Source organism: Melanaphis sacchari, unplaced genomic scaffold (genome assembly GCF_002803265.2).
Source record: "Melanaphis sacchari strain LSU unplaced genomic scaffold, SCAv2.0 Contig79_pilon_pilon, whole genome shotgun sequence".
Lineage (NCBI taxonomy): Eukaryota > Metazoa > Arthropoda > Insecta > Hemiptera > Aphididae > Melanaphis > Melanaphis sacchari.
Window position 1 is genome coordinate 1342713 of NW_020271559.1, and position 15396 is coordinate 1358108.

At 24.4% G+C, this 15396-nt stretch overlaps 1 protein-coding gene across 2 annotated transcripts in view; it reads right to left on the reverse strand.

The window, feature by feature from the left end:
• Positions 1 to 15396, reverse strand: part of LOC112601508 — an 86137-nt gene that overhangs the window by 23207 nt on the left and 47534 nt on the right. For both annotated transcript variants that reach the window (XM_025349170.1, XM_025349169.1), the window contains exon 4: positions 436 to 503. In XM_025349170.1, the coding sequence (XP_025204955.1) occupies positions 436 to 503 (68 nt within the window). The remainder of the gene's footprint in view (positions 1 to 435; positions 504 to 15396) is intronic.

A 15396-nucleotide genomic window follows, 5' to 3' on the forward strand; every position in this document is an offset into this window, starting at 1 on the left:
TTAATGTAAAAATACGCAAATAAATTTACGATGAAACTAAATTAGTTCGCATGCTTGTATTTTAAAATAAATGTTTTCAAGAAAAGTTTGCGTTCGATTCTTTAATGATATATTTCGATATTATTTTAACCTAAACCACACTGTGGTATAAATGTGCACATCAGGAATTTCGTAAAATATACTTATAACTTCCCGACGGAGTGACAAATAACACGCCTCGGGTCTTTCAATGCGTAGATTCTGTTTTCCCCCGTAATGTTAGATCAATATAAAATTATAAACATCCCCGAATAGTGATTTTTATTCGTAACTTATTTACTTAAATTATTTAATCAGAAACTATATAATATACGATCCTCGCGATGTTGTGGTATATGAATTAAACTATAATAATATTTATTAGACTATATCGTAAACGTTATCGTGTTATTTTACCTTTTAGTATTTGTATTCTCTTTTTGAACTGGTTGGTATCTGGTGCTCCTAATGTACTATATTCTAATCTGAAACAACGCCAGTAATCATTAATATTATATATTATTGTACAACATTAAATAGCTAGTATATACTAATACAATTACACACCAAAAAGTGATTTAGTAAAACCAACCGATCTAATCGAATTTCCCGCGAGAATTCGCAATAGATAAGTACCTACTGCGCTAGACCGACTAATAAAACTCTACTATAAATTGTATTAACATTATTATTTTATTACACGCCAGGTAGGTACCACGATCCTCGTTTAACGTGGAATCCATCGAGAACAAAAATAAACGTTCTATCTTCACAAAAATGAAAAATATCAATCGCGTAAATGAAAATAAGAAAAACCAAATTTGTCAAATCTTTGTCATGTATGTATTGCCAACATAAAAACGTGAAAATATATTCATAAAACATATATTTACATATCAATACAGTACTTGTCCATCATCATTGCGGACATTTCTATGTACTCCACCGAACTACAAATAATTAGAATTTTCGCTTTAGCAATCATATTACCTTTTGTTGTCAAAAAAAAGCTATTTATTATTTATTGTTATGATAAAAACGTTATTATTCATAATGGACACAAATATATTGAATAAATGAATAAACCAATCTATTTTCGTTAGTGTTAATATAACTAATTTATAAATAGTTATTTGTACTCGAAATCTACTAGAGGTGAAATTGTATTTTTCATCGTATTTATTGGACTTGATACTTATAAGGCTTTTTCTTTCGTTTAAAAAACCACAATTTAATCGTGCTCACCTATTTATACGTACAAACATGTATCGATTAATGATTACGCTACAAATGATACAATCATATTATCGTCATTTTTATCTTTCAAAAATACATAGGTTGTAGCTATTGCGGCCAATATCGCATCTATAGATTTATTAGTTGTTCCACAGCGATTTGACTCTCAACTCGATATAGGTACGTACAATAAATCACTTTTTACATTGTTGTTAGTCTATCTCATAACAGTTACCAATCTACAATTTATTGGCATGAAAACAACGAATCGTAAACCGTTCCAATTACCTCGAGTTTGGTTATTTTTTTTTATTTCTGGACAATCGTAAGTTTTAACAACTTTTCGATATCGTCCACTCATTGAAATTTACATTTAGTATTATTGGTGTATGTATACTTAACTGCTATTATTATTATTTTTTTCTCATTGTAATATCTACACAAAACGACTAAGTGTCAAATAATCCACGTTTAAAATTAAATATTCATTTTTTTGATTACATATTGAAAAAAAAAATTTTCTTCAACAAGTTAAGAAAATTCCGTCATGTTCAGTAAAAAAATACTTTTTTTTTTATGGAAAACGCCATTTTCTAATGCTTTTTTTTTATTAATGGCAAAATGGGTTTTGAAACGCATTATTAAAACATTTGTAAACTGGGATATAACATAATATTACACAAAAATAATTTTCTCATTTCTCGCTTGACTGCGTATAGGTATTATATAATAATCCGTCAAAAACATAAAAAAAAAAAAAAAACCATGCATTTGTAAAAATATTAAGTTAATTGCATCAAGCTAATATAGAAATAATTTTTACGCCAGGGATGTAAAAACGAATTATTTACAAATTATTTGAAGGAAAATAATGAATGAAAAAATTTCCAATATATATTATTTTTGTCCCAATGTATATACATATATACATTGTACAGTATACAAAAGTAATAATATTAAATGAAAAAATACCAACTTATACAAGAAGTACAAAAAATCTCAAGCATCTAAAAACGTTAATTATGTTTAAAAATCTCTAAAATCAAATTTTAAATAACTGTAATAATATTACTATTATTGAAGAAAAAAAGAGGTGATATCATACTTGATAAATCACTCTGTAGGTATGTATAATATTTTTAATTTTGTATCGATTGTTTTACTAGTAAAAATACATTTTTACTACAAATTCAACTATAAAATATTATTGATTATTTTATTTTTATTTTTTGTCTTAAATTATACATACCTTCCTAGCATTACGTGTATAAACCATTTTATAGCATCTATACATTAACATATATATTATTTTGAATTATTTTTATTGGTTATTATGAATTATCAACTGTAGAATAATCAATAATTTATTATTCTCATTGTTTTTACAATAATTATTATTATTCAATGGTTTATTGATGTTTTTAGTAACTTAATGTGATTGCTGAAGTTGAACATTTTAATTATAAACAAATAATATTCTATCGTTGGGTAACATAATATCTTCCACTCATCTGTAATCAATTATACATTATAATATTTACTAATTGTACACCACAAAATACGATAGCGGTTTGTATTTAGTCAGAAATACAGTAATTGACCGCTAAAAAGGGTCTCTGAAATTATCCCGGATAAAAGAAATCTTCATCAAATTAGTAAACAGGTATATAACCGGACGGTCATTCGGATGACCCACGATGGACAAAAGCAATACTATATGATAACCTAAAAACATTTACTATATACTTAGTACTGAAGTATAAATTGTATATATTATCATTTATCGTACTTATATCTTTATGGCGCAACTGTTTGAAGTTGTACCCATAATTGGATACTATACTACGCGCAGCTACCACGAAAATAATTATGTTATTATAAATTTGGAATAACCCGCATTAAGTTAAATTATGTGGCAATGTATTATTTAAAATGATAATTTAATGACCAATTAAAAATAAGATATTATAATATCATTATCACTAAAATAAATAAGAATACTAAAATAAATGTTTTCTTACATACAATAATATGTTTTAAATTGATTTAGTAATTATATTTTTTTTTTCTTTAAATTTAAATTGCTATTATAATTTTAATATAGCCTCCAAGGTAAGTTTTTAATAAAAATAATGTTGGTATAACAGTGTTCACGGTGAATATTTGAAATGGTTATAAAAACAAATTTAAAACAGGTACTTTTTACATAAAAAATAACAAATAATGTGTTCGTTATTGGATTCATATTAACTACTTATATTAATAACTATTGGTAATCTACTTATAACTATTATTAATTTTACTTATTTAAGTTTAATTTTTTTTTTTTTTTATTAGTAATACACATTTAATTATTTCTTTAATCAATAGAAAACATTAAAAAAAAAAATACTATTGTAAATCTTTATAAAATACCATTGACCATATTATATGATATAAATAAAATCAACAAAAGAATATTCAATTAATAACATTCCTATTATGTATTATGCTGTATAAATAAAAAATAAAAATAAATTATAACTACGTAATTTTAATGTTTTATTTTTTTATTGCTGTAATAAAAACTAATGAAGAACTTTACTTCGAACTAAATTGTAAAACTATAATTGATTGAAAAAAACATTTTATCAGTATAAACCGAAAAATTTGAAATCTTTAAATTTATAATGTAAAAAGTAAAAAAATATTTTTAAAATGATAAAATATCTAAAATTAACTACATAACATAAATCTTAAGTAAAAATTTTAGCTGCATTTAAATAGGATGCCAAAAAAATGTCTGAATTGCATGTCACCTCTTAGAAGGGTAATGTCCAAACTGCATGCCATGTACTCACAAGTTTATCTTTATTTATCATGTACTTATGTGCATAACGTAAACTTTGTTCTTGACTTTCCTAATTTTTTTAAAAAAGATTACACTATTTATATTGTATATTGTTAAAAACTCCACCCAATTTTATAATATTATTATTCATTTAAAATGCCATGTAAAAGTGTACAATACATTCACTTGATTACTTTAGTTCATTGCAAGATGACGCCTTGACAATCGTTTTATTTAATATTCACAGTGTCATCTTCTATAATTTGGTTAAATGTTTACTCGGATAAAAAAATATTTCAATTCTGAGACTAATCAGTTTCTAATCAGTATTCATGCGTTCTTTTTAAAAAAAATAAAAATTCAAAAATAAAGTTTAAGTTGTGCATGTAAGTGCATGATAAATAAAGATAAACTTGTTGGTACAGGACATGCAATTCGGACAGACCTCTCCAAGAAATGGCATGCAATTTGAACATTCCATTTTATATTTATTTTATTAGCATACAACTCGGATGCACCGGAAATTTTAAGTTTAAAATAGTAACTTATTTTTTAATTATTTATAAAAACGAGCACTCGAGTTTTTATGATAAATAATTAATTCATTTTTAATATTTTTTTACATTTTTCACGAGAACATGTAAAACGATTTTTTTCATAGAATTTTCAGTTTTTGGAAGATTATAAAAATTTAAACCTAAGTAGCCAAATAAAAAAGGTCAGTGTAGAAGATTACAACATTTTTTTTTAGTCTAGAAAAAGGTCCATATGAAGAGATTACACATGCAAAAGTGTTAATCATGTAATCTGAAAAAACTAAGATGAGTGATGAAAGATTGAAGACTAGGATACAGTGGTGTAATCAGAATTTCTTAAAAGAGGAAGGGGAAAAATAAAAAAATTTATACTGTTGCTTTTAAATACTTTTTTTTATAATATATAAAATTATAACTTTACCAAATTTAAGAAAAAAATTGCGCAAAGGATACACTTCAACATACAAATTCACATGACTGATTGAAGAAAATCAGTAAAATAAATGATATCCTTTAACCTTTTCAGATAAATGATAATTTATTTTAATATTAACATTTTTTTTTTTTTTTTTTTTATATTTTATAAGTTTACAATTAGTTTACAGTTAAACAAGACAGTAAAAATACAGATTCAGTTATGGTATTATGTAGGTATTGAGGATCATTAATCATTAAACCATATATCAATCGATCACAGTTGTTTACTAATAGTTGTTGTACAGTTGTATATTAACTTTTATTTTAACGCAGTAATCAAAATTCGTAACGGTAAAGATTTTCTCCCTATACGCCATGAACAAGTATATTGTTATCAATATAATCATATTATCTAATCTTATATTTGTAAACGTATAACTATATTCGTCATATTTTCCTTTTTTAATCACGCACCATCTGCAGCTATAGCGTTTATCCATGGTTGCTATTGATGCCACGGGATATTAATAAAATTATATTTTAGAAAATAAACTTAAAACTGATAATACAGACAAAAAAGTTATTAATACCATCATTCTATATATGCATTGGGGTGGAAGGTGACATGGTTTCCATGCCCCCGTGGCAACGTCACTGCCAGTATAGTTGTCAAAAACAATCAGATTTTTCGCATAAAATCGTGATGTCATATTCTGGTAATGTCACATTAAATCTCCTCGACTAATTTGACTGGAATATTTGAGAAAAATATTTTCCAGACTCAAAACATTATTTACTTGAGTATTTGAACATTTGTTTTTCACACCAATGAATATCAATTAAGCATAGACAATGAAGACAATGAAGTTAGAGTAGCTGTTGGAGAATAGACTATTCTTTAGTGTACAGACATAATAGAGTATAAGGCTAAACTGGAGCTCGTTAAACAATGGATTAAAATGTTGATATCATTGTATGAAAAATGAAAATAATTTGGCAGTAGATTTGTATTCCTATTGAATCAAATAAAATTAATTTTATTTAAATCTGTCTACTTTTCTTTTTCATAGTATTTCGCAACCGAAATTCATACAGCGGTTACTTGTATACTTACAGCTAAGTTTTTTTTTTGCTTTTCTTTAGTCAAAAAATTATTTTATTTTTTATAAACGTAATATATCATTATTTATATTTTTTATGAATAATAATAATCGTCTCTAAATGTCTGTTAACAGTTTAGTTTAAACGAGTTTAAAATGATTTTAAATCCCGTAAAAAAATGTTTAATAATATAATGGTGTATGTACGTACATTTAAAAAAATTCAATGTACACCTATAGTTAAAATATATGTTCTTTTATGAACAAAATAATTATATTAAGTTTTAATTGAAAGGTATTATATACTGTATAATAATGACACTGTCACATTATACTTTTGTAAATTTAAATATTCATACACCGGTTTTTATTTTAGCAAGAGTCACAATTATATCACGACTAACTTACTGTAATATCATTAAATACGCATTATCTCGTTAATTTGTTTGGATGAATTTTTTTTTAATGTAAGTAATGTCACCTACATAAAGTGCTTTCGGACAAAATATATTCTGAAGTGAAAAATAAAGTTAAAGAAGTCACTGTAATTTATGTGTTAAATTTTGATTCAATGATTAATTATTAAATACAAAAAACGATAATGAGCATCAGTTTATATTTTATAATATATTTACTAAATGGTCTGAGTTAATCCGTCAATTTTTATTTTGTTCGTGCTGATCAGCCACACTACGATGCGTTCTGTAGGACAAAAAATAAAACAGATTGTATGTCTCTGGACTCACTAAAATTAAGTAGGGCAGTGAGTTATATCATTACTTTATTTATTTATTTTACTATCAGAGATACATTAATACAATAGGTTGAAAAAAATTTGACAAAATCATTACATTTGAAAATACCATTGTGTATATCAAATATTATAACATGCGTTAAAATTTTCAAGTATCTACGAAGAATATTTTTAAAATACATCAAGATCAATTTTAAACTACGTGTCACTAATGAATAGCTATTGATTTACGCAACCACAATAATGTTATTTTTCTTTCAAATCTCACAAATACTTATTGTGATTACTCATTATAAATTGTTTGTTGTTTAATATTTCTTGAACCAATAATAGAAAAAAAATTGTTATTGTTTATTTAAATATCTAATGTCATCTATATTAAATATCTAAAAAATACGGTGCTTTTATACTTTTAAGACGCTTTCGTAACAATCTAAACAACTTACTACAAACATGGCATTATATTTTTAATCCTTATTCATAAATATTGAACATTTTATAAATTTTAAGCTAAAATGTATTAATCTAAATTAGTAAACTCGATCACACAATTATAACTAGAAACTAAAGGGTTGACTGGTAGATTTTTATTTAAAAAATATTATCAAGATTCTGCATTAAGTTTAGTTTGTCTAAAAATAAATATTTCTTTTAAAATAAACTCGTTATTAAATTATTAATTGAATATTCGTAGATACCTGGTATATTGTAACGAAAACTAGTAACATTCACAGAAGACCCTGTAGATTGTATCATATTATTATATATTTTGCAACGTGACCTTTAATAATACATACTTACTGCAGTCAACTCCAACCCTAAGTTTCTTCGTTAATTCATTATCAAGCTACACAACATAATGTTACATAGTAAATGCTGCAGGCGTTCTAACCACTATATTGTACGTTTACTTTAAAGAAACACATAACCTGGATTCACCTGGATTCTAAATTAATCCTAATTAATAGGTCCGCAATAAACCTCTACATTTTATACGTTATAGTGAACGGAACTATAACAGGTACTGCAGAAAAATAATAATTATCTAACCATTGAATTATGATTATATAAAGTGACAAGGTAAACTTATAGACATCCTGTGTCAAAATTAAAATAATATTTGAAATTTTATAAGCTAAAATATCTATAGTAATTACCACTTCTATTGAAGTGTATAATTCATCACGAAATAATAGAAACATACTAAATATATGCAAATATATAACTAAAAATAATTTAATATCTGGTAGAATAAATCTTTTTTTTTTAATAATTCAAATTTAAGGTAGAAACTACCAGTTATGTTTTTACCTTCAGAAAGGTCTAAAATCGATTATTTAAGTGCTATATAAAATTGTTTGGTATTACGTGACTTGGACACGGTAAAAATAATACATATTCAATACTCATATATACAGACGAGCATAATATTTTTTATTGTAATTTAGTTAAATTAGTATTTGTTTTCTTAGAAAGTAATAATATATTTATCTAAAATATACATAATGTAAGATACATAAGACTGACGCTTTAGTTCACCTTATTGACACCAGCTATATTTAAATTCGAATTTAAATATATGATTAGATATGGTTAACAATAAAATTAACGTAATGACATAAATGTTTACTTAGTGATACTGGATAATTAATTGGTACTCAAAACAGTTAAAACACAATCAAAATCGTTTTAAAAAACTGTCTTTAATCCGCGCCATTTTCTGTTATTTTTCAAAACTATTAATAATTTAAGTAATTTGAGATATTAACTATGTAAATAACACAACATACATTTATACTGTCTAGTTTATAATAGTCTTAAATCTATGTTCTATTTCCAGTCATTTAGAAGGGCTACATCATAAACGATTTATAACAATTTTCTTATACATCTTATCTAATTTTTTTTTCTTTTTAAATTTAAACAGTTGTGGTATATTCACTTTGAAAGGTAGAAATGTATATGCTATCAACGGCATTTTCAGTCAACATTAATATTGAAGTTATAGTTTAAATATTTAAAAGGTAGACAAGTAGGTCAACGGTGATGTGGCAAATCATTGATTCAGTAGTGTACAAATAAACTTGAAAACGATGATCCATATTATAACACAAACACGTTGTAATGGATTTAGTAATAAGGTCGTATAATGTGTTGAGCGCAAAAGTTTAATGATTATATTCATTTTAGTTTGAATAAAATCAAAAAATGACATTATCATCAAAATCAAACAGTAATAATGAATTGAACAGAATTAAATATAAATAGAGTAATTAGTATGATATTTTAACAGCTACATTTACTAAAACTAATATATAATGTCATCTCATTTTAAGACTAGGAGTAAAAATTTAATTACTTTATAAGCTGTAAATTCTTTAATATACAATTTAATCGATTTAAATATGCATTTATTTCAATTGTTTTACAAATTTATTTTTCAAATGGTTATCATTTCAATTATACTTTTAAATGCAGAACAATGAATGCATTGGTTTTAAGATAATTTGTTTTTTTCTATCTAACCTCAGGTTTTGTAGTAAAGAAAGCTTCAATGTTCAATTCGAGAATAATTTCTAATAGTAACAAAAGGGATGAATTTGGTAACTTAAAGTAGTTATTTAAATACTTCGGAAAAAAAACAGTCAAAATAGGAAAAATCAGTAAAATAGGTAATTGTTCTGCTGTACATTAGATTTCGAGTGTATCTAGTCATTTTTGTTATTATTTTGATGAACAATTTTAAGTCAAAAAGCTAGAGAATAAAATTAATTTAACTTAATTTAATTTTTTTATTAAACATTCAAAGTAATGGCACAATAGTTTTTATAAATTTTTGAAAATCAAATGTTAATGTAGTTTGATATTTATATCATTAAAAACGGATGAAGTCAACTTACTATAGGTCCAAATTTAAATATATCTTTTAAGTAGTTTATTGTATTAGATAATATATGAAATTAAAATTTAATGATAATTCATTGAATAGTAAAAATTTTAAGAGCAGACCGTGTTAAAACTTTTAAATCTATTGAAAATTTATAATTTTTTCCGGACAATAAGTAATGCATTAAAGTTTTTTTTTGACTGACCAAAAAAAAAAAAAAAAATAAATAAATAGTCCGAATACATTCCACACAAAAAAAAGGGATCTATTTGAGTTATATGCCGCGTACCTTCAAGTTTATTCATCATGCATTTAAGTATATATCTTAATAATGAAATCAATAAATTCTATATATGTAGAAAAATGTACACGTATGGCGTAGCTGACAAGAAAATAAATAAAAAACAATACTTTTCAATTTTTTTAATAATGACGATTAATATGACAACATAATCATTATTATTATTATTATTATAAAATATGATTTAATAATTATATATTAATTTCAAAGCTCAGTATGTCAAAAAAATTCCATCAAGTTTCATAATGTTATTATTTATTTGAAATGCCGTGTAAATATGTAAAATACATTCACTTAATAAACCACAATCGTCTTATTTAATACTTAATATTCACGGTATACCTTAAATATTTATATATTTCATTATAACATAACTAAAAATTATACAAGGCTATTTTACAGCTAATTTTTGGCTGCGATTCGGGTACACCGTTTTTTCCGTATCAAACCAAATAGCTTTATAATTTTACCTAAATTTTGCATTTATAATATTATGTATTATTATAAATAAAATAATTATAACCAGCCATTAATTATTCCATAAATAAATAAATCTCAGTGAAAGAAATTTCCGTATTATATAATATTTAACCACTGAAGTTCCTATGTATATGAGATATAATAATTTTGATTAATACTAAATTTAATTCTGAATCAATATTGAACATGATAATATATTAAAGCATTTTCCGTTACCCCGCACAAATTTAATAAGTATAAAATAACATCTTTGTATTATAATATTTCTATTACATTTTATAATTATCTTTTAATAAATATGCTGTGCACTTGACAGATTTATAATTTCTTAACTGATGTTTTTACTATAATAATAAAGGACGGTTTTATATAACTTCAATTTATATTTCTGGAAACCAATCAAATACAAATAAACATAAAATGAATACACTGACATAAAAAGTGGGTGATACTAAAATTATACGCATAATAAAATTTCTATAAAACTTGAAAAAAAAATATTAATTTTACAAATTATATATAAAATTAGCACTTTATTTTAAGTGTAGTTTTTATTTCTGAAAACCTTTCATTTATTTTTTCAGTTATTTGATTTGATTTATGATTAAAATTAATTTTAAATAATTAAAAATTAAGTAATTAAGAAGCAATATTTTTTATCGACGATTATAATATTATGATGTATTTGAATATTTTTATATTTTTCAAAAATAATTTTACGGCTCGTGTTCTTTTGTTTTCCAACAATATATTTATACTTGGTTTTAAATTATTAATTCTTGCTAGTAGACTATAGCTGTCACTTAGTGCTAGAATTTAAAAAATATCACTATTAAAACTGAAATGCTTACTCAAATTAATGAATTGATATTCGAGTACAATTGATAAGATGATATAAAAATGTTTACTTATTTTACAGGTGGGGGATTAAAGTTTGATGAAATTCCGGAAATCCTGCCTTACCAACGTCAATCTCAACAATCCGGAAATCTGAGCTGGCAGTGAAATCCGGATCTACAACATGCAATATTAGTTAAAGAAAATGAAAAAAAAATTGATAAAAGATTTTTGAATCAGCTGACAGCGGTAAAACGTGCAACTCTTTCGGATCAATTTTCCAGTAGAAAAAAAAAATACAAAAAAGTATTTATTAATTTTACAGTGATCTAAATGTGCGTTGCTATTAAAAGTGTTGTGGATGAGCGTGTGTGCATTGTTGTTTAATTAACTTCCTACTGCAACAGTCATTGATATTAATATACATGTATAACGTTTACGGTGATTAAAAATATTCCCTCCACGCTTACAACCAAGAACTCATTTATATGATATAGTGTTATCCGCGTTTTAAATAGGTATGGATTCACTTTTATGAGGAAAAATATTTTATTGTTTGTGAAATATTCATACGATCATACTTTTAAAGTCATAAGCATTTCATAATATGAAGTTTTGTACTTTTATTTTTTTGCCGTAATAATGTTTTAGACATTGTCTTTGTCATATTCTTAAATAAAACGTTTTGAAATTGTCAATGTAAGTATATATATATAAAAAATAATATAATGTAGTATGATGAATATCATTTTAATCATTTTTTTTTTTTTTTTTTTTTTTTTTTAATACATCTGGCAATTTAATATAAAACTAATAGTACTATCATCGTGATCAAATTCTTAAATATAATTTATAAATACGAAGTGCATAAATAACCATTTATTCCACTATAATATACCTAGTCACTTTAGATTCATGATCAAGCATTTTTTTTTTTTTTTTTTTTTTTAACTCTCTTTTATATCAGAGCTCAGATAAAATGAAACGCAAGATTATTATACTTGTCATTTAAGAATTTGAAATGTTACAATGTAACGGATAATAATTAAAATTTTATATAACATGTAAAATGTACATTGTACATTGCAAAATAAATATAAATAATTATATGATTTACTTTAATATTTTATTCTAATATTACATTAATTTTATTAAGAAAAGTTTAAATCTTATATCCTTATTAATAGTCAAATAAATTATCAAATATATTTATTTATAACATGCTAAAAAAAATTAATTTTTAATTTTTTAATACAAAGAAGAGACGATTTTTATGATATTTTTACATTTTTGTCATATATTTCAACTCTTTAATTATTTTTTAGATATTTATTTATTTATTTTTTTTTTTTTTGTTCGATTTAAAATACTCATATTTTATGAATTAACGATATAATATTTTGTTTTTATGTCTTTCAAGCCATGTATTACCTGTAATAAATTTTTTAACTAGTAACAGTAAATGTTAACATAAAATGTAGAATTCCAGTTAACACCCGTTCGATTGATTTTTGTGAATGTTATTTATTTTTATCATTCGAATTTCATTTATTTATTACATTATAATATGGATCCATATTAATAGATAGTGGTCAATAGATCGTGCGACAATAGATAGCGTTCGAAAATTGATGTTATGTCATGACTCATGACAATAATACAATCTGCATATAATTTAAAATTTATATATTATAAATGATACATATTAAATAAAATACAATAATTAAGTATATACCTAAACTTATAAATTTATTTAAGATTTTTTATAAATTAACTTAAACAAAGTTGTCAATAACTAACTTTAACATCGCCAAATGGTTTTTCAAATCTATATTATATTCATGGTGATACAATTTATCATTGATTAAAATTTAGGCGTCTCTTTCACTTTGTATTATTATAAAGTTAGTATTTATAATGTAACACAAAATAAATCATAATTTTAAAATATCATAGAAAACGTCGAACACTAATTGTTGCACAATCTATTGTCCACTATCTATTTACCTAACCTTACCGTATTTTAAATTAGAGTATCTTCATACATATACTTAATATATTGTAGAAACGATCTCCCTTAACAGACAGATATAAATAGAAGATATTTTTTCGGGAATTTATTTCTTCATTACTTATCTATGGGAAAAGCTCTAGATATGGAACACGAACTCTCTAGATAACATATACTATATTATATGGTTAGATTTTGACAATTTTTATCATAATTGTTATCTATTATATTATGTATTTTACACATTATTATACTATTATAATTTATATTATCCGTTGTATAAAAAGGCCGTCTTATTCGGTAACTGATAATGATACTACACATATAAGCATATAAATGTATTCATACGCACAAATAATATTAATATACCTATTCGTATTATTTTCAATATATTTTTATATTCATTTTTCCATTTACCTTTCCTCTCCTATTTAAGTATCGGACACATTCAAACAACGGAAAAAATGTCAACGACCAAAAGCACCTGGTATTTTAAGGTTTTACTATAAATGAATAATAAAAATATATTTATACGTTTAGACTTTATCGGTAATAACATCATCAAAATTTTATTTTAATAAATATTTGTGTGTGGAAAATGTTTGAAAACATCCGGGAGAACTTATAATATCTTATAAATCCCTATATTCCCCTGTAGACTATAATAAAGCTTGCAGTGGATTATTAGTATTACTATTATGATACCACGTGTAATATAATAACAGTCATTTGACCAGCAATAGCATAATACCTACATGTAAAAATGACAAATAACAAATACAAGTTGCCGTCCGTCCATCGTAATTTGGACTTACGCCTTCTGTATGATATAATAAACCTACTTATATAATTACGATATTATACCATGACCGAAAGTTAACGGTATTTCTGTACATTATTTAGTATATTATTTACTTAATAAATATTTTGATTATGTCAATAATGATAATATCGCCGCAATGCTAATTCGCATATTTTTTTTATTTTTTTGTTTGTTTCATGAGTACTTGTATGTGTGTCTATCAGTGCTATTCCCGATTCCTAAATATAGGTACATGATCTCTTGAAAGCTTTTTATATAATTGAAAATTCTGTTTAGACGTTTTCTGCATTAGATGAAAATTACTTAATATTTTATGTTATTGTATTCAAAATGTTCATATTTTTTTCCACTCGCACTGATGTCTATTGTAGGTTACATTAAAATCTACTTATTATGTTATTAATTTATTACCGTGGCATTCTATAGTGTCGTAATATCCACATATTTTTAACGTTCCATTCAGTTAATGAATAAATAAATACCACTAAAGGTAACGGTTGATAACGATAAAATAATAATAATCATTTATCTCTTTTTGCAATGTATGTATAAAATGTAGTGCATCGTATTAATAATTGACAGAGCGATGAAAATCGAAACTTGTGTATTAATAGGACAATATGAGGTACATTTTGTATATTTCGAGCACCGCAGGTACTTCGTAAAGCTTGCCAGGAGACACGCACATGACAATAATAATTAATAATAATGATAATATATCGTTTTAATATAATGTCGTCTCGACTCTGAGGCGTTTTTCGGTTTTCCTGTGAAGTCCAAAACATTCATCATCATCATGCGACACCCCACGGGGACGTGACACGACGATGATAGCACTTCCCTCGCCATATAAAATACGCCACAGCATAAAAATAAATTTATGCAAATGTGTATCACCATACAATATCATAGAAATAATATATTAAACATAGAAATTTGACCGATCACTTTCAATTATACTAGGTTCATACATCTATCCCATCCGATATTATAATACCCAAATATGGAGTACATTAGTACCTTTGATGTATGTAAAACGATGCTTATAGTAAGTAAAAAATCAGATTAATATTTTATTTATTCATATATTCCTCTCAAAATGTATTGATTTACATTGGTATAGATTTTTTTTTTTAAATTTGTATTTTTTTGTGTCAATGTAAACT